Below are 23,848 nucleotides of genomic sequence, written 5' to 3'. Positions count from 1 at the left end.
ATCGTCCACTGGAAGCATTGACGTGTCGGTGTCTTTTAAAAAACTAAATTTATTCGTGAAATTTCAACCAAAATATATCTCAAACGTAGGGGGGTCCGTAGCCTTGAGGTAACGCTTTCGCTTCATAAGCAGAAGGTCATGGGTTCAATTCCCAGCCCCTCCACAAAAAAACAGTCCAGCCACCAGAAGACGCCGCACGGAGGACCGTGCTTTGGGGAAGCACATCCATCCTCCGTCAGTATTAGATGGTGACTGAGACAAACTGACCCTCTTCGTAGGCAGCTAGCCTCAAACGACTTAGGAACACGGCAAAATGAACCACCGCAAGAGCTAAGGACTATGGCTTTTTTTTTGTTTTTGTTTTTTACAAGGGGGAAATCTGCAAACAGATCCCCTGAGAAGATAACTCAGGGAATGCGGGGATGACGCACCAACGACGACCCGCTAAAACCAGCCTATGCACTGTGCATGAGCAATTCATTTAGAATTGCTCAAGTGGTGAACAGTGCATCGACATGACCCTTGGACTCAGACCCTCATCTCCCCGGAACCACCTTACGGTATTTCTTCGGGAAGGGACCAGTGCATATAGCACAACACGTGTAGCAGAAGTAGCCTAGGCAAACTGCTTCTCCTAGCCGACTTAAACAATGTTACAAGAGACCAGCCTCGGCAGGGCTAATCCTCTGCAGCCAACTCTTGGTCGGCGCGCCATAGACGCTGCAATTCTAACATAATGTGAGTGACAGCCGTAGTTACTGCATTCCAGCACTCGGCATCCGCACACATTCTCTCTATAATATTGTCGGGGGACGTGTCCCCTCCGCATGTAGTGAGCATGCGACCTCTCACAACAATGAAACGGGGGCAATCGAACACGACATGCTCCGCTGTTTCCTCTACACCAGCACAATTGGGGCACGCAGGAGATTCTGAGTGCCCGAACCTATGCAGGTACTGTCTATAGCAACCATGTCCTGACAGAAACTGCGTCAGGTGGAAGTTCACTTCCCCATGGCTTCTACCATACCAATCTGACACATTTGGTATTAGTCGATGGGTCCATCTACCCTTAGTGGAGTTATCCCATTCCTGCTGCCAGCTTCTGAGCGTTTCCTCTTTACACGTGTCGCGGACTCCTCTGGTACCCCTTTGGTTGAAGCATTGAACATCTTCCTTGATGATGAGCCCGATGGGCGTCATCCCGGCTATGATGCACACGGCCTTTTTAGATACCGTCCGGTATGCACTTGCTACTCTTAAGCACATTATCCTGTACGTGCTTTCCAACCGCTTTAGGTTTCTGTTCGTTCTAAGCGCTTTTGACCAGATTGGTCCTCCATACCTTAGTATGGATAGCGCCACGCTTGCCAGCAGCTTGCGTTTGCTGGCAATTACAGCAGAGCTGTTAGACATCATCCTCGAAAGCGCCGCTATAGCCGTAGATGCCCTTTTACAGGCATATTCAACGTGGCTAGCGAAGCTCAGCTTGTCATCGATCATTACCCCAAGATGCCTAAGGGATCGCTTGGACTCTATGGTGCAATCACCTACCGAGATAGGACTATGGCTTATGGAAATCGATTGGACTAAACAGCAGAGCTCTCTCCTACCAGCTCGGCGTGAGAGTAGAAGAGAGTGAAAGCAGATGTAAATATAGATTAGTTAAAAATAGATCTGTATCGGTATAGTAGATACAGATGAACTGATTCCGGCACAGTAGTGGCCACAAGCACGGAGTGCCTTGAAAAAAAAAAAAGTTTAAGTCCTTTTCTGCATGCTTGGTGGATAAGATCATAAAAAAGTTTGATAAAATATACTTCAAATTTTAGGTAAACATTAATAAAACCAATGTTTTATACAACTTTGGCGACCCGTAGCTAAAAATTGTGACGTGCTGGGAAATTTCTGAGAACGGCATCAGATTCAGCAACCCCAAATCTACTAGAGACACATAATTTGATCCTTGAGACACGCAAAAATGTCATTTTTGTTGCGCTGTGTAATTAACCTGAAGTGTACGATTTGACAGATAACTTTGAATTATTCTAACAATGTATGTTGGAAAATTAAAGTTTTTTAATTTTACGATCAAACCTCCATGCCAAACACTGTCGAATGCTTTTTCTTTGTCTAGATGAGCAAGACCAGTAGAATAGCCTTCAGATTTGTTGGAACAGATCAAATTTGTTACACGTAAAAGTTGATGAGTGGTCGAATGTCCATGGCGGAATCCGAACTGTTCATTGGCAAAAATTGAATTTTCGTTGATGTGGGCCATCATTCTGTTCAAAATAACCTTTTCAAAAAGTTTACTGATGGAGGAAAGCAAACTGATTGGACGATAGCTAGAAGCTTCTGCAGGATTTTTGTCTGGTTTTAAAATTGGAACAACCTTAGCATTTTTCCATTTGTCAGGAAAATATGCTAATTGAAAACATTTGTTAAATATATCAACTAAAAATGATAAGCTACTTTCTGGAAGTTTCTTGATGAGGATGTAGAAAATTCCATCATCGCCAGGAGCTTTCATATTTTTGATTTTTTAAATAATAGTTCTCACTTCTTTCAAATCAGTCTCCCAGGAATTTTCGAAACCGTTCTCTTGATTGAGAATATTTTCGAAGTCCTGAGTAACTTGATTTTCAATTGGACTAGTAAGTCTTAAATTAAAATTGTGCGCGCTTTCAAACTGCATAGCAAGTTTTTGAGCTTTTTCGCAATCAGTTAGTAATAATTTGTTTTTTTCTTTCAATGCCGGTGTTAGCTTCTGAGGTTTCTTTTTTGAAAATTTTAGATAATTTCCAAAAGGGCTTAGAGCCAAGGTCCAATTCAGAAATCTTATTTTCAAAATTTTTGGTGGTCGTCGATTGATTAATAGCAGGTGGTTAAACTGAAATCTTTGACGGACTAAAACAGGCGCAGTATCATTGGCTTCGGCCAGGCATATACTAGTCATATTACCTGAACGGTGCAACAATCGACCGATTTTTCAACCAATTTAGTCGGCTGTTTAACTGTCAAATGTTTAATGGGGTACTATGATACAAATTCCAGCTTTTTACGAGCGCCAATGGCTGCCGGCAAATAGCCTCGCTTTCTGGTAGGGATCAAACGATATGACATTTGGCTAGGGTCCGTTCAATAGTAATGACCCAAACCAAACGTCAAATCACCCGATCTCTACCAGAAAGCGAGTCTGCTTGCGGCTGTCATTAGTGGTTTTAAAATGCTGAATACATCAATCTACAGCAACCCGACGGAAAATTTGATAATGCTCGCCGTTGAGGTAAGCGCTATGTAAAATAATACAAAGCGTAGTCGATGCGTAGCATAACTTACATCTACTTAATAAATTTTAAACGTTTTTCGTAAAGTAAAAGCACCGGTTTAGGCCAGCCTAAGGGAACATGTCAATAAAAATTAAATGGGAAGCCGTATTTATACTACAAATATGTCAAATGCAAGCTTTCAATCCATATTATGTGTGTAAAATATCAAAACTGAGCTAAAATCATTTTTTCGCTTTGAAAATCCCGTTGGTCAATATAGGCCAACGGAACCAGTTTCGGCCAGAGATTTAACTTCGGTTCCTAAATTGGCCAAGTGCATTGATTTCTCATGAGAGTGGCCAAATTAGGAGTGCCTTGGCCAAATTAGGTGTATGGGAGTTAAAACTATAAGGAAAATTATTTGTTTTTCTTATGTTTTGAATCAATTTGGACGAGTAAATGAATGTAGCTCTATCATATGAACACAAAAGGTTTCATGCTGATTGGCTATGTAAAACGGTGTATAATCCACCATGGCTACAACTGGCGTATGGCCAAAACCGGTGCTTCTACCCTAATGAACATTGCAATTTTTATGTTTGTTTAATAGGCCTCAACTCGGTTTCAGTCAAATGTAGTGCAGTCAAATGTAAAGTTGAGTTTACTACATTCTCGGTAGTAAACGCTATATGTGGAACATTTGATAAGTCTCGATTACTTTTCCAAATCAACATAAGTAACTTCCATACGATTCTGAGAAAATTAATTCAGAAGAATCACAACCTATCTTCTAAAACTGTTTTCAAATGAACCACCTTTTTAATATTTTTCGACGTGTACATTGCTTAAATTTTGCATACAATGAGCTCGAGTTCAAAAGCTATGGAGTTCCTATCATTTCACACAAGAATTTTATGACAAAATGATAAGCCGCTTTATTCAGTTACTTGCGACGTTTTTCTATTAGTGTAAAATCGGCTCAAGTAGTGTTTTGTTTTGATTCGTGGTTAAGTCACTTTGTCTCTTCATATAGCGGGGCGGCGAAAGTAGTGGTTAGCTTGCGTAAGTTGAAAATCTTACTTTCGTCGTTTTGTAAATCCAGAATTTAAACGTTCTAAAAGTGAAAAATTGAGTTGGTTCAGAGCGAAACGGGTAGAATTTCTTCTGCAAAACACGTAGGATCGATAGAGTAAGTTTGTATACTTTTTTGACTTGAGTCTGTATGAATAAGTTTTCGAGAAGTAAGTTTTGAATGAATGGATTCCTGTCTTAGGATTGCTTGAAAAAGTTTATCAGAAAATTCTCATTTAGTTCCACAAAAAAAATGGTTCAAATTTTTCTCCAGGAATATGTTCAAGAACTGTTTTTCAATGTATTCTGAATTCTACGGGTTTTGAATTCAAGGATTTTTCCAAATTTTGGTTTTTAATTATTGTTTATATAAATTCAACTGTGCCTTTGATCAAGAATTTCACCAAGTAATTTCTTCAAAATATAAAACGAATTCTGTTATGAATTATTCAAACCATCCACTCATCGATATTTACAATACCCGGAGTTTCTGCTGGTGTTTCTATCCAGAGATTCATACATTATTCCAGCAATTTTTCAAGAATTCTTCCAGCGGCCCTTTAAAAGAACAATCCAGTAATAGTTCGCGGAATGCTCCAGCATTATGCATTTCTGCAGGAAGCTACGAATATTTACCCAAGAACCATTCCATTCTTCTTCTTCTTGGCATTAACGTCCCCACTGGGACAGAGCCTGCTACTCAGCTTAGTGTTCTAAGAGCACTTCCACAGTTATTTACTGATAGCTTTCTTTGCCTAAGTTGCCATTTTCGCATTCTTATATCGTGTGGCAGGTACGATTATCCCCAGGGAATCAAGGAAATTTCCATTACGATAAGATCCTGGAAAAGATTTGGATTAAGTTTTATAGCAATCTCTTTATGAATTCTCTTATTATTTATATTGAAAAATTCGTGGAAAATTTATTTTAAAACTCTTCCAAGAAATTACAAAGAATTTTATTTTACCGTGATTTTTTTAAACCTGGAATAACCTAGAAATATTAGGGAAATTCATTGCTGTTAATCAGTAGACACCCTGCGTGAAATAATTATCTGAACCAAAATAATTATCGAACCAGACACCTTCAGCATGGCTTTGTTTTGTAGCCGCGGACGTTACTATTAGGCGCTACCAGAAGGCCCCTCATTCATTAATGGGCCTATTTATCTAAGATCTTCCGCAAGGTGGACATTTGGTGCGTTGTTGAAGAATCCTCTCAAAGCCTCAGAAGTACTCGATGGATCAATGCTACTCGTTTTACTCATATTACAATAATGTTTACTAAAAACACAAGTCTCAGAATTCAACATGACTAAAAACCCAATGACGGTAAATTTACCCTACCATCAGCCAGCCAGCGAACCATCACCAACACCAGCTAGCAAGAAGAGTAACGCTGAATCCAGAGACGAATGAAATCAATCTTCTTCTTCTTTTTCTTTATGGCGTTAAGTCCCCACTGGGATATAGCCTGCTGCTCAGCTTAGTGTTCTTATGAGCACTTCCTCAGTTACTAGCTGAGAGCTTTGTTTGCCAATTGACCATTTTTGCATGTGTTCTTATGGCAGATACGAAGATACTTTATGCTCCGGGAAGACGAATCAATTTCCACCCCTAAAGTATCCTAGACCGGTGGGATTCGAACCCACGACCCTCAGCTTGATCTTGCCGAATAGCTGCGCGTTTACCACTACGGCTATCTGAGCCCCAATGGGAATCAATGGCATCATCAAATTCGCTGGCCAATAGAGAGAGGTACTGCTCTTCATCCGCGCCCCGCAACGTGTCCCGTTTCCGTGGTAGACTCCGTTGTGCTAGATTGCACTGTCGGCGGCAGAGGAACCAGTCAACCACGGCGCGGCAACTACGACAATCCAAGCAGAGACGCAGTGCTGCTTGAGTTCAGTTCCTATAGGAGGGCATCGTCGTATTTAGGTACGAGCGGAGTTGCAATGCAGAATAGAGAAAGAAGCGAGTGACCAGAGGCCGCCAGGCCACGGATAGGAGCGATGATGAGAAATCGGTTTTGTCTATAATGATACGTTGGTAGGTACGGATGACCTCAAGGAAGACTTTTCGCCGCCGCTTGGCCGTCGCCGTCGAATTCACCATCGTCATTTGCGATCGATTGCGATGGGTGTTGTTGTTAGTGGGGAAGTGTTGCCGATCGATGGGGGATGTCGAATGATGAATTTAGATTAAGTCTTGCTTTGTTTCAAACAATGTCGATATAGGATGTTTTGTGACGCCGGTTAATATGTTTTCAAATGAAGTTAAATTGATATTTTCTACGCCATTGCATTCGTTTCGTTGATATCGATTTTGAGAAAGATAGTATGATATCAACTTCAATTCTACATTAAGGCCTATCTGCATTGATCTATTTTTCTTCAGAGCTCTCTTTGCTTTAAGCTCCAGAATATGAAAATTTTGAGCATTCTTCCTTATATTACAAACGTCAGTTATTATTTCCTTCGCCGAGTGGTTAGAGTCCGCAGCTACAAAGCAAAGCCATGCTGAAGGTGTCTTGGTTCGATTCCCGGTCGGTCCAGGATCTTTTCGTAATGGAAATTTCCTTGAATTGCCTGGGTATAGAGTATTATCCTACTTGCCTTGCCACACAATATACAAATGCAATAATAGCATCTTTGGCAAAGAAAGCTCTCAGTTAATAACTGTGGAAATGCTCATTGAACGCTGAGCTGAGAAGCAGGCTTTGTCCCAGTGAGGATGTAACGTCAAAAAAGGAGAAGCAATATGGACAGCCTACAAAAGGTTTTTGATGACCAAAAGCTTGTTGTTAATCTTCCTTGTGCATTTAGGTCATTTTTGGCCAATCGACACGGAGAAGGAGCTGCAACTTTGTAAAGAAAAACGATACAAAATTGTAATTCCTGACTTTTTCTAACATCTGAAAACGAACATTTTCATGCTAAAAGAAGCACTCAGTGACCTCTAGGAGCGGCGCCACACAAAAAGTGACACATTATGCGTTAAGGGTAAAAAATTACTCATGAATTTGACACGCTCTCAAAAATCCATTTTCAATAGTAAATCTAATAACACATTCGCATAATTGATTAGGAGCAGTCTCCATACACAATATTTCGTTTCTTTCAAATGGTAGGTAAATACAATACTTTTCGAATGCATAAAAAAACTCTTGTACATCGAGAGTATTATGAACTTTGTTGATAAGTATTCTTTAACATATAAAGTTTGAATTTTATGATTAATTAAACAGATAAATCGTAATGCAAGGTAATATACTTGTAATCCAGTTGGTTTAAATCGGAAAATTACGCATTTTCAACAGCCAATATCTCAAAAACTTGACCATAGCACCATACTTTCAAAAAACCGCAATGATTTCAGCAACTCTAAATAAAGAAATTATCGTATTTTGGGGCTGAGATGGTGGTTTTTTGTAAACTATTTTTTAATCAAATTTTTAATGACCATCACAGATGACATGAAGGACAGACAGTCTCCTAACAGCCTCCGCTGGCTACACTGGCAAATCGTTTTACACCTACCGTTAAACCTGGTAGAAACTGGTTCTCCGTGGATTGCGTGCAGTGCACAACTGAGTGTGGAGTTGTATGTCGTGCGCGGGCGTCGCTGTATTGGTGCTCGGGTTGCTTGCTTTCGTGCTTTTTATTCAATGTGCTGCCTCCAAGTGTATAGTGTGTTGTGTATTGACGTTCTGTACTCGCGTAGTGTTGCACTGTAGAAGACCACCGTTCGCGTATCGCTCAGGGTTGTAAAGCGAGTGAAAAAGTAGACCTTCGAGATACAGTTGTAGTCGTACTCGCGGGCAAAACGTTCGACTCCAAAACAATGTCTGCAAGTTTTTCGCGTTTTATCGACATGTTTGATGACATTTTGGCTCAAAAAGTACATATTTAGCAGCATAAGTGCATTGCTCAACTAGATCCAGCGTAATAGTGAATCGAAAAGTGAGTTTTATAGAGTTTTTGGTGTCATGAAAATCCGCGATAGACGCGAAAATTTTTGCAAAAGTTTTCATAACTAAAGGAGTAGTAGTTGCATATCGTGTGGCTCTAATACAACGGCAGGGTCCATCGCCGTGGATAACACTTCCGAGGGAGAAAATAGTCATACCAACAGTCTGTGTGTGAATCTGTGCTTGCCATTCTTTGCCGGAGTTGTGTACCGCATGACGGGAAAATTACGGCGAACAAAGTCGACTGACGACGACGACAAACTCGTCGTGAATAATCCAGAAAACTGAAAATAGCCTAGTTGCTGTTCTCGGTCGGCTGTGGCGTTGGCGTTTTCGGTTCTGGCGACCATGGTCACACAAATGTTTGCCAATTCAAAGTTTGGTGAGCTACGTTTTGTGTAGCAGTGTTGGGATGCTTGTAAACAAAAAGCACGTGCCCGCAGAGTTTATGCGATTTGTGAGTAAAGTGCGAAAGATCTGTATGAATTACAATTTTATTAATGGCACGATAAAAGTGTATGAGCGGCAATCGCGACGCACGGTGAAGCCAGGCGGATGAAGGATTATCAGTGTTGATCAGTTTCATCAATGTAGAGTGTATACATTATACATCACCCAAGTGATGTAAAAATCTCGGTTTCCAAAGAAATTAGCGGAGAAATTTGGATTGTACTTCTCGAAAAACTTGAGATCTCGCTCTAAAAGCCATTGGTAACCTTGTTTCTAAGTAAATTAATGGACCGGGATGAATACTACCTTTAGGAGACATAGGAGGTTCTTCTGTTCATCGTAGCATTGTTGAATAACGTGTAAATCCATTCGTTTGCTCGGTAACAACAAGCTACACACTCGATTATTAATAGCTTGTAGGTCGAGATCACAAGTTATGCAAGAATTGTTTCTTAGAGATGCCAAAAATCATCAAACGATTATGTATTCTGATGCTAACAATCGATTTTACAAATTTTAAGTTCTGAATCGATTCTTCGAAGTGCTATTACAGTAGTTTCAGAGGTTGTAACTCAAGATTTTACAGTTTCTGGAGTCTCTAGGATATGGTGTCCCATTTTTACATGAAATCCATGTAAAAATGGGACACCATATCCTAGGGACTCCAAAAAAACCTCCAGAGATTCTTATTCGAACGTCCTATAGGTCTTGCTTAATTTGTTCTCAAATTGCTCGAGGAACATTTTCGAGAATCCTCCCGTAACTTTTCAAAATGACCTATCTAACATTGAGAAGCTCTCTTTGTTTACTTTCTTTTTAATCAATAACTGAGCAACATTTACCACTTCTGTTGTGTATTTATATGAAATGCTAGCCAAGGACAGTATTTTTCGATCTATAGTGAAACATATCCCAAAAGTATTACTATTGCACTGTTATAATCGAAAAATAGAAAAAGAGCGATGGACGAGATGGACTTTTGAAAAATTACGCGTGTCTCTGAGTTATGTCTCCAATGGTTTCTTCTGGAATACTTTCAAGGGCTTCTTCTGGGATCACTCCAGAAATTCGTCTAGAGATTCCTTCGCCCTGAAATTTGTTCAGAAATTTCTTCAGCGATATTTTTTCTGTAGCACTCCAAGCACTCCAAGACATGCAATACTTTCTACAGGAATAACTCCGAAAAAAACCTACAAGAACTATCCCAGGATTTCTTCCAGAGATTTTTCCATAAACTCTTCTACTGATTGCTCCAATTGTTATTCTAGGAGATCCTACAAACATTTCTTCAGAAGTACTTCCAAGAATAAACATAAAGGTTTAATCCAGAGTTTTTGAAGAATAACGTTAACGTTGCCAGAAACCCCAAAATTATTTTTCTGATTCCTCCAGGAGTTCCTACGCTAGTTTGCAGTTATGCTTTCAGCATATATTTTACATGCCATTTCCAAGAACTCATTCACAGTTTCTCCAAGGAATTGCTCTAACATCTCCTCTAGTAATTATACCAGAAAATATGTTAAGAATTTTCCAATATATTCGACCATGACTTCTTCATGTGCCTTCAGTAATTTCTATAGATATTCCTCCAGCGTAACTTCCAGGGATGAATACACTCTTAAAAATAATGAAAATAACTGTGGACTTCATTCACATTATGACCAAATAACACATAATATTGTAAGTGATGCGAGCGACCTAAAAAACGTGGTCTTGAAGATGTATTGAACAAATAGACAACTAATAGGCACTGTGGTCGACATTTCCCGAAACAGACCCAAAAGAAAAGATTTCACGCCAGCAAACACTGCAATTACTGCGATCGTTGTTCACAAAATTCTCAGTAATTCCCTACACACTAAGATTGCTCGATAAAATTTTGAACTTTTTTTACTAGGTAGCGTTCTCAACAGAAGATTTAACTCAGTACGCTCAGTAACTTTTGATAATTAATTTTCTGAAATATGTAACTTGTTTACAGAAATTTTAGCAAAAGAGACATCGGAGTGTATCGAGTTAAATCTGCTGTTGAGAACTTAGTAAAAATGATCAAAATCTAAGTGAGCTAATCTTAGTGCGTACTTTTTTAAAGGATTTTTTTAGAAAATCCTGCAGGATATTATCCAGAGCTTCGAATTATTATTTTTTCGAAAAATATCTTAGTAAGTTATATAAAAAAATACTCCAAGATAACGTCAAGAGTCCAGCAGACATCTTTGCAGCAGTTTATCTGGAATTTCTACAATTTATCGGATATTAGGATTATTTTAGAAATAACTACTGGATTTTTCAGATAGTTTGTCAATAAAATATGATAAATTACTTGGCACGAAACTTAAATAATTTCTAGATTAATTATTTGAAGGTTTCCTTGGGAAATACCTGATAGAATTTCTAGAGAACGTTCTTGAAGGAATTCCGGTAAAGTTCCTAATTATTCTTACTGAAATGTCTGGTCGATTTCTCTGATAAATCTATATTATAGAACTCCGTATCTCCATCAGAGTTGCTCGCTGTCACTATGAACGCTTAAAATTAGCTGATTTGTACAGGCCGACTGCGATACAATTCGGATCATTCCATATCACATCAACGTCATGCTGTCTACTCCATCACTAGCATTGATGGGGGTAGACTATGGATATCACTGATGGGTAAAGTTTAGCCTTACATTAAGCAAATTAAATGACAATTAACCGGTACGATATTTTTTTACAGTGCGGTAGATGGATTAAAACTATGTGTTCGTCACTGAAAAACATTAATAGCTTGGATAATTACCACGTGATCACTCATTCTGCAGTGATTATGATCTAGAGTGCGATGTCGCATCACTGTTGTTGGTTGTCAAATCAAAGTCTGGGGGATGCGAAATGAAAATCAACTAGCAGCCAGGCTGCTGTCAAACATAATTTTTCATGAAAATGATCCGAGTATGCCCAGAAATTTTGTGTCATGATTTCGTCACGCTAAAAAATGTTATGGAATATATAAAACACAGACTGCCAACTGTTAAAGAAAAGTTGTGCTTGGTTAAAATTATGCAGAAGTCTTTTACAACTTTTCCCAAATATGTTATTTTAGCACAAGGCCAGAAACTTTCTGATTAAGACTGTTTATTGGGAAAATCGTCAGCATACTACTACTGATACTTTGTGGGAAGTATTTTAAGAGTGCCCTTTGGATGTGGTTTCCTGCGAGACAAGCAAACAAACAACGGTCAGCACTCGCGGAAAATATTGTGTTCAATTTGAACAATTTAAATATTTTAGTCCGCACCCCCTAGGTTTTAGTAGATCACCCATCAGTTGATATGACTGACAGTGAGCAACTCTGATCTCCTTGTCCCGGTTTGGTTCTCTTAATTCTCTTATGTTTGAGGCATTCGTAGAGTCGCTAATCGTGGAGCGGAAATCGAGGTTTTTGTCACAAACAAGACTATGAACTCCTAGTTCTACAAAGAGAAATGCTTTCGAAAAGGCATGTTGGTTTTATTAGCACTTGAACCAATCCTTAGAAAAATATTTGGGAAATCATAAAACGGAAGCCCAAGACGACTGATAAGACGGTTCGAGACATTGCAAAGATTACCAGATTTGCTGAACCTACGTGCGAAAAGAAAGCCGGTGTGCAAAGGTTGATCCCCATCATCAAGAAAGTGCGCAGTTTTCTTCACTTGTCTCCCAGGGCAAAACAGAACCGAAATCAAACACATTTTTTAACACTATATTAATTCTTAATATTTCAACTGAGCGTGAGATAACAGAGCTTGCTTCTTAGCTTGGTGTGCTTATAAACTCCCGTGCATAAGTTTGGGTTCACTCCCTCAAAATCATATAAAAGTGCTCTGTCCATATCTCTGTAATTACACGTCCAGTTGAAACTCTTAAAGTCGCATTCGAGTTATTCTTACTTCGTTTGTATTTTTCCAAAAACATTTTTTGAATTTTGTACACAGTTGTTACATTTTTCAAAAAACACACTGAAAATCATATCTAATTTCCTCAGCATTGCACATTGGGGAATTCCGAACTCAAAGGTGGAAAAAAATGATAACTTTAACAATAGAAAGATAAAAAAAAAGTTTTATAGCTCATTCGAATGGAAATTTTCTCAGGAATCGATTGGTGATGGTTTCATGAATGTGGGACCACTCTGGGATAAGCTATGGTGCCCGTTTTGCCCCAATTCCTTGAAAATTTTTGGTTTTCATGTTGTTTTGAGTAAAACTATTTTATTGTGGAGATTATTTCCCATGAAATCCTTCATTTCTAGCCCATTCAACAATGTTTCACAGAGAACGTTATAAAAAGATGGAAATTTAGGGGATTATGGGGCCAAATGTACAATGAAATATTTTTAAAGAGGATTTTTTGTTTTAATTTTTTTTTCAACGCTGTTCTCAACGTGTTTTTATATTGAAATAAAATTTAAAATAGTCAAATAATCATGAATATAGCTTGCAGAAATAAGTTGTATTAAAATTTGTAGAATATGTATGATCATTATTTATTCTCTATGCAAAATATTGTGAATAATTTACCTTCTTATATCACAAATTCCAAACATTTCCAAACGATGTACGATAGTTCGGGTAAACGATATTGATCTAAATGATCGATTGTCCTTAGCCTCATTGATAGGAGATAGTGGGAGCATATAGTTTTTTGGCTATGTTTGTCCCAATTCCCCTAAAAACGATTTCTTTCGTAATTAATTGATTTTTTTTGTTTTTGTTTTGCTGTTTTTGTTTTTTCAGTGTGTTTTTTGAAAAATGTCACAACTTTAAGTAAAAATTTAGTATGCAAAGTTCAAAGAATGTTTTTGGAAAAATACATACGAAGTAAGAGTAACTCTTTGCTTTTCGAATGCGGCTTAAAGAGTTTCAATTGGACGTGTAATCACAGAGATATAGACTCAACACTTTTGCATGTTTTTTAGGGGGTGAACCCAAACTTATGCACGGTAGTGTAAGTACTTCCCCAGCTATTAACTGAAAGCTTTCATTGAAAATTTACCGTTTTGTGCATCGTGTATCATGTACGATTATATTTTATGTTCTGGGGAGTCGAAAAAATATTAATCCGAAAAGCTTCCCGATCGGTAAGATTCGAATCCACACCCTCAGCGTTGTATTGCTACTGACAAAATGTACACCGTTTACCGCTACGGCTATCTGGGCCCCTTAATTCAAGAAAATATAGCGTTGAAATTATAGCTTGATTGTCTATTCACTGCTCTTAAACTTTTCCCCTACCGAAAAAAACGCGAATTTGTAGAAGGTAAAACTTCACTCCATGCAACACACTTTATTGATTACGGCTGTGTTTTTGTGTATCAAAGTGATGGACGTGATTGTCTAAATCTAAAATCGAAATCAAAACACGGCGGTAGTAAACGGCGACACTGCAAACAAAAAATAAACAAGGTGAACATGGTGGGCTCAATTGAAATCAAAATACAAACACGGTGCATTGGTAATAGGCGATGCTGAAAAAGATATCGATTACAGGCGCATAACATTGGGCGATACTGATTTTTTGAGTGTAACATAGCAAGAAAAATTGTAGGAGATATGTGTAGTATTCATAGTGGTTGTTAAACTAGGTTTATGAAATATGAATTGTAGTGATAAGGTTTAAGTTTGAGTATATTGGGATTAATATGATTTAATTAATAAAATTAATTTTGTTGGTTCTTTTCTCATTGTTATTGATTTGTCAGATAGGCCCTTATCGCGAATCTCTCTCGTGTTGTACTTTTATCGCTACGACAGTTTGTGCCCCCACTTTCACACTCTATTTTCAAGTCCTACAATCAAAATATTTCGATCCATCACAAACTGTCAGACAGAATTTATTCTGTAATGGATAACGGATAAGCTTTTACGTAAGCACACATTCAAAACAAACAATTTCTCGAACTCATTGCGCATTGCGAAAAATCTGTCGTGGTCGCCGTTGTTTCTTCTTTTCTCGGTAGCAGTCAAGGATACCCCTACGCCGCCATCCACTTCACGCACAGTGCCACTACGTAATCGAAAAAGCTTTTCTTTTTCTGTGCCACTCACTCTTCTTTTGTCGGTACTCGCCGCCAGCAAGCAGTCAAGATCATTCATTCCGTTTGTCATTCTTCGGATTTTCGTGATTCTCAAACTGTGTGAGGGTTGGTTCAAGCTAACCCAACATGCCTCTACATGATGAGATATTCTGTCTTGAGTGTGACTCACTTTTCACTGTTAACCAACCATGTATGTTGCAGGAATATACCTACACTTCTAAGTGCTTACCACCGACTGAGAAGCGAGCACAAATACACGGTTAGTTAACCAACGGATACCAATACAACACCATTGGTCAACTTTTGGTGCACGGCCTCATAGCTACGTCATGCAGTTTTCAAAGTCGCCTTCCTCGCCGTCACTACCTGTACAAAATCCGCTATACAAAGACCTATTGGGAGTAGAGATTCACCAAGGAGAGGGTGGGTCTCTGTGGGAGTCCAGGGCCAAGCAGTGGAAGCTTTAAGAGAAAGCCTTGCGTACGATTTTTTTATGAGCACGAGATCAATGGGACAGGTTTGTGATTTTGATCAGATTGGCAAGCATAAAGTTAATTCATGCTTGAACACGAATGCGTATTTAGCATACAACACACGTGATGTGCGACCTCGTCGAGATAAATGGCTCTTGACGACTCTAGTAAACATTGCAGTTTATTTATGTTTTTGGGTTTGTGTGTTGTGCTTTGCTATTTGGCTAACGCTTTTTCATCCTTTCTTCGTGTGACGTTGGCTCGCCTCCTACCCAATGTAAAGTCGTGGCGGTAGCGATACCAGAATGACGAGCGGTTTGCTGTTTACTTTTGATATCGAGTGTTTATTTTTGTGATTCATTCAAGAAATGCAATTTACACTTGACTTTCGCCATTTGTGGGACGGTCGTCGGTCGGAAGAGTCAAACGACGCATTATTGGATTGGCGATTGATCGCTACTGATGCCTCGTGCCACACAATTTAAATTTAAACATGTTCGTTTTCGGAGAGATACTTGTGTTTTATACGTTATTTTGGCATCGATTCGGTACTGGTAATTGATGAATTGACGCATTCGTTTGTATGTTTTGTGTGATTGCAGAAGTACGAAATCCTTAGTAACTGAAAATCAAAAAAAACAGCGTGTTTCGTAAATACTGATACTAGAAGAACAAACCCAAAAAAATATTGATTTTCATACTGTGGTATATAACACCACATTTGCTCGACCAAAGATTACCATCAGAGGCCTTTCATTTTGAATACAGGTGACCATTAGGAGTCCAGTTTCTGTCCAGTTTTTGTTGATTCCAAAGACCGACTGGGCTCTTATCAGAATTCTAGAAGGCTTCTATTGAAGGTTTCTGGTAAGCATGCTGGAAAGTTTCTGATGAAAATCTTGGACAATTTCTTATGACAATACTGGGAGATTTCTATTGAGAATGCTGGTAGGATTCTGATGAGAATCTTGGAAATAGTGTAATGAAAATCCTGAAGATTCTCTTTGACAGTCTGATTTCAGACGAGATCTCTGCAATGTTTCTGATGAGAATACTAGAAAATTCGGATAAAAATCGTGGAAAGATTTAATGTGAAGCCTGGAAAGATTATGATAAAAATACAGAAGGATTAGAATTAGAATTAGAAGGATTCTAATCAGAATACTTGAAGGATTTAGGTAACGGTCCTAGAAGGATTTTTATTCGAAGGATACTGATGCAAATCCCGGAAGATTTGGATGAGAATTCTTGGAGAATTCTGTTTGCGAGTACTTAAAGGATGCTGATAAGAATCCTGGATAAATTCTGCTAAAACTCTTGGAAGGATTCTTTTGGGAATTCTAGAAGGACTCTGTTGAATGTCTGTGGAGAATTCTGGTAAAAGAAATCAGATAAGAATCTTGAAAGAAGTGTGATAATCTTGAATGGATTTAGATACAAAACAAGGAAGTATTCTGAAGAGAAATTTGGAAGGAATATGATGAGAATCCTGGAAGGATTCATATGCGAATCCTATAGTTATTCTGGTGAGAATCCTGTAGACTAGACCTGTTCATATTAAAACAAATGTCTGGAAATCTACCGGTCAAGCAGTATTCGGAATTCTCATGCTAAGAACAATGTCTGGTCAAATTTTCAGCTTATTTGATAAAGATTTCAGTATGCTTCAAGTTGAAAATGTGTTTTTGGGCTTATTTCAAGGTTTGAAAAATCATAACTAGCATGTGGAAAATCAAAACCACTTGCTATTACCACTATTTGAAAGCTAATTCTATTCTGCTAAAGTTTGTCGAACACGCTAACAAGATTAAATTGAGTTTTAACATTGTTTGATCCAAATTTGTACTCCGCTGTACCCAGAAATTACAGTTTTCTCAATATACATGGTATATAAAACATGCATTGGTATTATTTTTTCAGGCCCTAGTCAACGGGAATCAAACATAATACATTTATGAATTCATTGACCATCAACAGATTACATGTTGCTAAAGGCAATAAATTACAATAAATGCCCAAAGATCGAGCACCGCATCGCAACCTGATGATAGTTAAATCATGCATGACACATGTACCGAAAACGAATGAATTGAACAAGTTAGCATTGCTTTTTCTTTCCGTGTGATGATTGTTTTGATCGCATTTCACTGATAATTTAGAGCGATTTGAAAACAATCATCATCATCGACTGAGAAAAAGCAGTGCTAACGTGTTCATTTTTTGTATTCATTGAAGCTCACGGTGGTGCTCTTGGCTTACCCACAGTGGATTTACAAATATGCTTCATAATTACCTATTTTTTACAATTTATTTTCGTAAGATAAATGGTTACTTTGAACGGGATTGGCTTTTAGATATGCATTGTCATCATGTCTGGAAATTAAGAATCCGAAATTTTCATGCAGGCATGCTGTTCAGTGAAAACAATTCCCGAAAAAAGAGATTTTCAAGAACCTCGAGATACAAAACTCAACCAAACTATGTTAAAACTTGCTCCAATCATAAAATTGTGTTCGGCAAAAGTTCGTAGAATTGGATAAACTACTATGTAGATGTATTTCCAATAAATTTTGATGCTTCGTTCGGTAGTTATGATTTTTTAAAGCTTGAAAATAGCCCAAAAACACATAATTGATTTGAAGCACAACTAAATTTACTCTAAATTGAGTGAAATTTTGGCCAGAAGTTCATTTCGCAAAGAAAAATCAAAGTATTGGTTGACTGGGGAGTTTCCAGACATTTTTGAAAATATGAATAGGTCTACTGTAGACATTCTAATTATAATCCAGATACGATTCTGGAACGATTCTGATAAGAATCCTCGAATTTGAGGGGATTTTTTGTTTTGATTCTATGAAAAATTAAAGAAGGATTTGCTTTTGCTTCAGCAAACCTGGAGCGTCTGTACTTCATGTTAGGAGCGACTCACAACAGCATCTGTTCCCCATGTCAGGCGCGGCTGATCATCGTCCGAGTGCCAAAGAAGGACTCTAAGCTAAACTGCGCACTATGGTCCTCCGAACATTTAGGGGGAATGGTCCTCCGGAAATCTAGGGAGTTAGTGTCAGGCCATGTAAGCTGGGTGATATGCAGAGGCGCGTGATCGGGTGGTGGCCGATCTATGAGAGAATGTGCAAGTTGAGGCTCAAAGGCCGGTTCTTCAACTTTAGCATAATAAACGTGCACAGCCCTCACTCCGGAAGCACTGATGATGATAAAGACGCTTTTTACGCGCAGTACGACTGCTGCCCAAACCATAACGTCAAAATCATCATAAGAGATCTAAACGCTCAGATTGGCCAGGAGGAGTTCAAACCGACGATTGGAAAGTTCAGCGCCCACCGGCTGACGAACGAAAACGGCTTACGAGTAATTGATTTCGCCGCCTCCAAGAATATCGTCATTTGTAGCACCTACTTCCAGCACAGCCTTTCATACTGATACACCTGGAGATCACCACAGTAGGCAGAATCACAAATCGACCACGTTCTGATTGATGGACGGCATTTCTACGACATTATCAACGCCAGGATCTATCGTGGTGCTAACATTGACTCTGACCACTATCTGGTGATGGCTAAACTGCGCCCAGAACTCTCCGTCGTCAACAACGTACGGTAATGACGACCGCCCCGGTACGACCTAGAGCGGCTCAAGCAACCGGATGCCGCAGCGGCATACGCGCAGCACCTCGAGGCTGCATTACCGGAAGAGGGTGAGCTGGATGAAGCCCCTCTTGAGGACTACTGGAGAACAGTGAAGGCAGCCATCAACAATGCAGCTGAGAGCAACGTCGGGTACGTGGGACGGAGTCGACGGAACGATTGGTTCGACGAGGATTGTAGGCAGATTCCGGAGGAAAAGAACGAAGCGCGGGCGGTCATGCTGCAGCAAGGGACCCGGCAGAACGTGTAGCGTTATAGACGGAAACGGCAACAGCAGACCCGCCTCTTTCGGGAGAAAAAAGTCGCCTGGAGGAGACGGAGTGTGAAGAGATGGAACAGCTGTGCCGGTCTCAAGAAACACGCAAGTTCTATCAGAAGCTCAACGCATCCCGCAACGGCTTCGTGCCGCGAGCCGAGATGTGTAGGGATAAGGATGGGAGCATTTTGACGGACGAGCGTGAGGTGATCGAAAGATGGAAGCAGCACTTCGACGAACATCTGAATGGCGCTGAGAGCACAGGCAATGAAGGTCGGGACAACGGAGGGAATGCCTTCTTCGGTACTGCGGAGGATGGAAAGCAACTAGCCCCCACTTTGAGGGAGGTTAAGGATGCCATTCACTAGCTCAAGAACAATAAAACTGCTGGTAAGGATGGTATTGGAGCTGAACTCATAAAGATGGGCCCGAAGAGGCTGACCATTTGTTTGCACCGACTGATAGACACAATCTGGGAAACATAACAGCTACCGGAAAAGTGGAAGGAAGGGGTACCCATCTACAAGAAAGGCGACAAGTTAGATTGTGAGAACTTTCGAGCGTTGACCATTCTAAATGCGGCTTACAAAGTATTATTCCAGCTCATCTTCCGTCGTCTGTCACCAGATCTTTACTGTACGGCAAATCCTCCAAAAATGTCGTGAATACTAGGTCCCAACGCATCACCTTTTCATCGATTTCAACGACGATGGAAGGTGTTCAAAATTGTGTGAAGGTTTCAGGCGAACATTCCAGTTCGTTTGGATTCCGCCGGGGACTACAACAAGGTGATGGACTTTAGTGCCTGTTGTTCAATATTGCGCTAGAAAGCCGGGCTCAACAGCCGGGGTACGATTTTTACGAGATCCAGTCAATTTGTTTACTTCGCGGATGATTTACATCGTTGGGTGCTTAGGGCGATCTTTGGCGGTGTGCAGGAAAACGGTGTGTGGCGGCGAAGAATGAACCACGAGCTCGCCCAACTCTACGGCGAACCCAGTATCCAGAAGGTAGCCAAAGCTGGAAGGATACGATGGGCAGGGCATGTTGCAAGAATGCCGGACAGCAACCCTGCAAATATGGTGTTCGCTTCGGATCCGGATGGTACAAGAAGGCATGAAGTGCAGCGAGCTAGGTGGGCGGATCAAGTGCGTATCGATTTGGCGAGCGTGGGCAGAACCGAGGATGGAGAGATGCGGTCACGAACCGAGTATTGTGGCGTGAAATTGTTGATTGCAGCATACTAACTTGTCCGTTGTCTAGTGTTAAGTCACTGTCTGTGCAGCTAATTGGCTGAAGACGTTGTTTTTCTTCCTGGATACTTATCATTAGGAAATTCAAGAATGAACCTACGAAAAAAGAAATGTAGTAATGCCAGTTGGGTTTTCTGTGATTATTCCAAGGGGTATCAAAACAGAACTTTCTGCTAATAATTTTAAAATCCTAAACGAAAATACTGTAGGAAATTCTAAGGAAATATCTCTAAATGAATACCTGGCGGAAATCCAATGGGAGAGTAATTGAATACACTCCTGGAGAACTGAAGACCTTCTTGCAAATTTCAGAAAGAATCTTTGAATTTATCTCTGAAGTAATTTCTGTAGACATCTCAATACTAGTTGTATTCTTGAATCATTGGCTGAATTACTAAACACATTTTAAAAGTAATATTCGAAGAAAACTTTGAACATGCATCTAACTTAATTTCTAATGGAATTCGTGAAGAAATCATGGACAAATTCTAGAGAATAATAATGTAAGTAGAAATCCCTATAAAAGAAATGCTCTCTGATAAGTCTGTATAAAATCCTTAAAAGATTCCTTTTGTAAATTTCGCTGGTCCCTGTTTGGTATCTTTTTTTCCTTTATTGTTTCCTCTTTGGTATTTTTTGTTATTTTTTAGCAGAATTATCAAAATGCAATACTTTCAATTCCAGAAAGGAAATCGTAACCCACAATTTGTATAGAAAGTTCAGCACGTATATCTGAATGCCTACTGGATTCTCAAAATTCTTAATAAAATGTTGGAATATCAGAATCCCAAAACATTGACTAGATCTTCCAGATTATCTTTATCTATCGTATTTCATTTTAATAAGTTATCCACTATCTCCCATAATCGATGTAAAAAGTCAACGTACTGTATAACGTAACGTACTGTCAACGTAGTGAGTAACCACCCCGATCAAAACGAGACGCTAAAAAAGAAAGTCGACCTCGGTGCAATTTACGATCATACGAACATTCTTGATAAGTACTCAATCCCATCATCATCTCGTGCCCCTACCATCATCACGCGCTGACACAGACTATATTTCCGATCCTTCTTACTCCACGGGCAGAACGGCGGAGCTTCACAATACCGGTATGACAGGTTCCGTGTTCCGTAGTGTCTGTCGTGTCCGCAAATGAAAAAAGAAGCGATTTCGCGTTTTTCATTTTCGTCTCGTCGGTTCAGTGTTTTCATGCGAAAAAAAAAAACGTAAGGGAGCGAACAAAATGCGCTGACCGTCGTCGGTTCTTGCGTTCCCAAGTAGTCGCTCTGCAGCGCCAACACAAACTTAAAATTGAGACTCGAATCAGCAAAATTGCACTGTGGTGTGGGATGTGTCCAGCTATATCCACACGCAACATACCGACATGCAATGTGAATGGATTCTATAATCTGTGTGTTCGTTCTTATTGGTAGATGTGCTGAAAGGCAGTAGTAATTCGAGCGCTGATCGTAAATCTACGAAACTCAAAATTGATTTCGGTATGTTGCATAAATGGGGAAGTGTTTATTTTTGATTTCTTTTACTTTAGCGAGTGAGCGGAAAGTGTAAATACGATTCCAACATACAGTATTAGAGTACATATTTGCAACATTTTGGATTTTCCATACAAAATGGTCAACTTTTGAAAATGGAGTTTTCACAGCACGTCAGAATTAACTTGAATCTCAACATAATATTTTAAAGTGATTTTCCCGCCATTTTTGTTATTTCGTGATTGGAGAATGGCTCTAAAATATATGTTGAAATTCAAATTCAAAAGCTTGACCTGCTGTGGAAATTTCATTCAAATCACTAGTCGGGCAAGATCCATAAATAACTGGTAGGCTTTATACCAAAATTGATCATCGTGTATGGAAAATCGCACTAAGCGCAAATTTATTGTCCTATACTGTATGCCGCGGATTCGTATTCGTATTTTGTTCGATGAAACTCGAAACAAGCAAAGAAATTTCACTGATCGTCTATTTTGGAACATAGGAACAATCCAATCTACGCAAGTAAAGTTGGCGTCAAGTTTATTCGCGTAAATGCCAAATATACTCGATTCGACGAAATGACCCTGTTTTATAACACAATATTCGGAAATACTAAATTTATTTTTTCTTGTTATATTTCCAGATCTGGACCAATTCCGCTTATAACCCGATCTCATTGTGTGTAAATAATTATCACTAACGTAATACAATTCAAACCGGAAAATATCTCATCAATGGAATAAATAGCGACGGAGAATATTTTCAACGCATCATATAGTGAATATCTGTTGTTATAATTATTCCCAATCGGAAAGTGAGTTTTGATAGTGATTGGAAGAACTGGCAAAAAGCATAAGAAGTGAATCTTCGATAAAAAAGGGAAAAAGAATAAGCTGCCAGTGAGTGCCCGGAGGTGTATGAAATTATCCAGTGAATCGAAATCGTAAGAACTGCCTCGGCAGAGTATAGTGCGCGATAGTTTTACGGTCGCAAGCTTTCTTTTTAGTGATCAACAATTGAGCAAAGTATAGGCAAGGTTAGATACAAAATTTTAAAGAAGCGGAAGAAAAGGAACTCTTCCAGTCATCATCACCACCACCACCACCACCATCACCATCGTCATCATCCGACGTCAACGGCGGCGACGACGACGACGGCGACGGCAAGTACAAGCAGTAGTAGTGACCAACAGCAACCGGAAGATACGCCGCAACCCTCGACTAGCGGCGGAAGCAGCAACAACTGTAGCGGCGGCCTCAGCAGACGCAACATGACAACCGATACGAGGCGGCGAGTTAAATTGTATGCACTAAACGCAGACCGACAGTGGGACGATCGGGGCACCGGTCACGTCACATCAAACTACGTCGATCGAGTCAAAGGTAACGACCATTTATGTCCCTTTTCGTGGGTTTGAAGATTATACTGGTCGGGCAAGATGTTCCGGGGATAAAGATAATAATAATTCCGGATAACCGAATCACCTGGACAATCCAGTCACACTTTATGTCACACAAAAATTTATATAAAGCTTGAACGAAGGTTCTGGGTAAATGGCTAAGTTGTTCAAACACAATCTCACTGAATTATGGGCTGGATTGTCACTGAATCCTGAGCAAGGGGTTTGAAAAATACTGGGATGAATCTACGTAAAAGCCTGAAAGTTTTTTTGCTAAGATGGATTTCTCATAAAATCTCAGGCAAATTTCTTACAAAATCTTGAGCAGGATTCACACAAGATAATGGATATTAATTTGAAGGAAAACTTTAATAGGATTATCACAAAATAGGGAACCGCATCCTATTCTTGGTACTTTTGATTCACTTCGGCAGTGGGGTGGCCACACTATGCGTCGTACTGCTGCGCTTCTTATTGCAAA

General features: G+C 39.5%; 1 protein-coding gene across 8 annotated transcripts in view; it reads left to right on the top strand.

Annotated features, from left to right (window-relative positions):
- LOC5577697 (serine/threonine-protein phosphatase 4 regulatory subunit 3) overlaps positions 1 to 23,848 on the top strand; it is an 87,653-nt gene that overhangs the window by 26,455 nt on the left and 37,350 nt on the right. For 4 of the 8 annotated variants that reach the window (XM_021855993.1, XM_021855990.1, XM_001663431.2 and 1 more), the window contains one exon: positions 22,612 to 23,350. In XM_021855993.1, coding sequence (XP_021711685.1) covers positions 23,239 to 23,350 — 112 coding nt within the window. In that variant the 5' untranslated portion in view covers positions 22,612 to 23,238. Of the gene's footprint in view, positions 1 to 8,135; positions 8,305 to 8,744; positions 8,770 to 21,951; positions 21,972 to 22,611; positions 23,351 to 23,848 lie in introns of those variants that run through there. The other 4 variants (XM_021855994.1, XM_021855995.1, XM_021855996.1 and 1 more) reach the window with 4 other exon arrangements.

Source organism: Aedes aegypti, chromosome 1 (genome assembly GCF_002204515.2).
Source record: "Aedes aegypti strain LVP_AGWG chromosome 1, AaegL5.0 Primary Assembly, whole genome shotgun sequence".
Classification (NCBI taxonomy): Eukaryota; Metazoa; Arthropoda; class Insecta; order Diptera; family Culicidae; genus Aedes; species Aedes aegypti.
The sequence above is the reverse complement of the archived record's forward strand: the minus strand, read 5'-3'. Positions and strand labels throughout refer to the sequence as shown.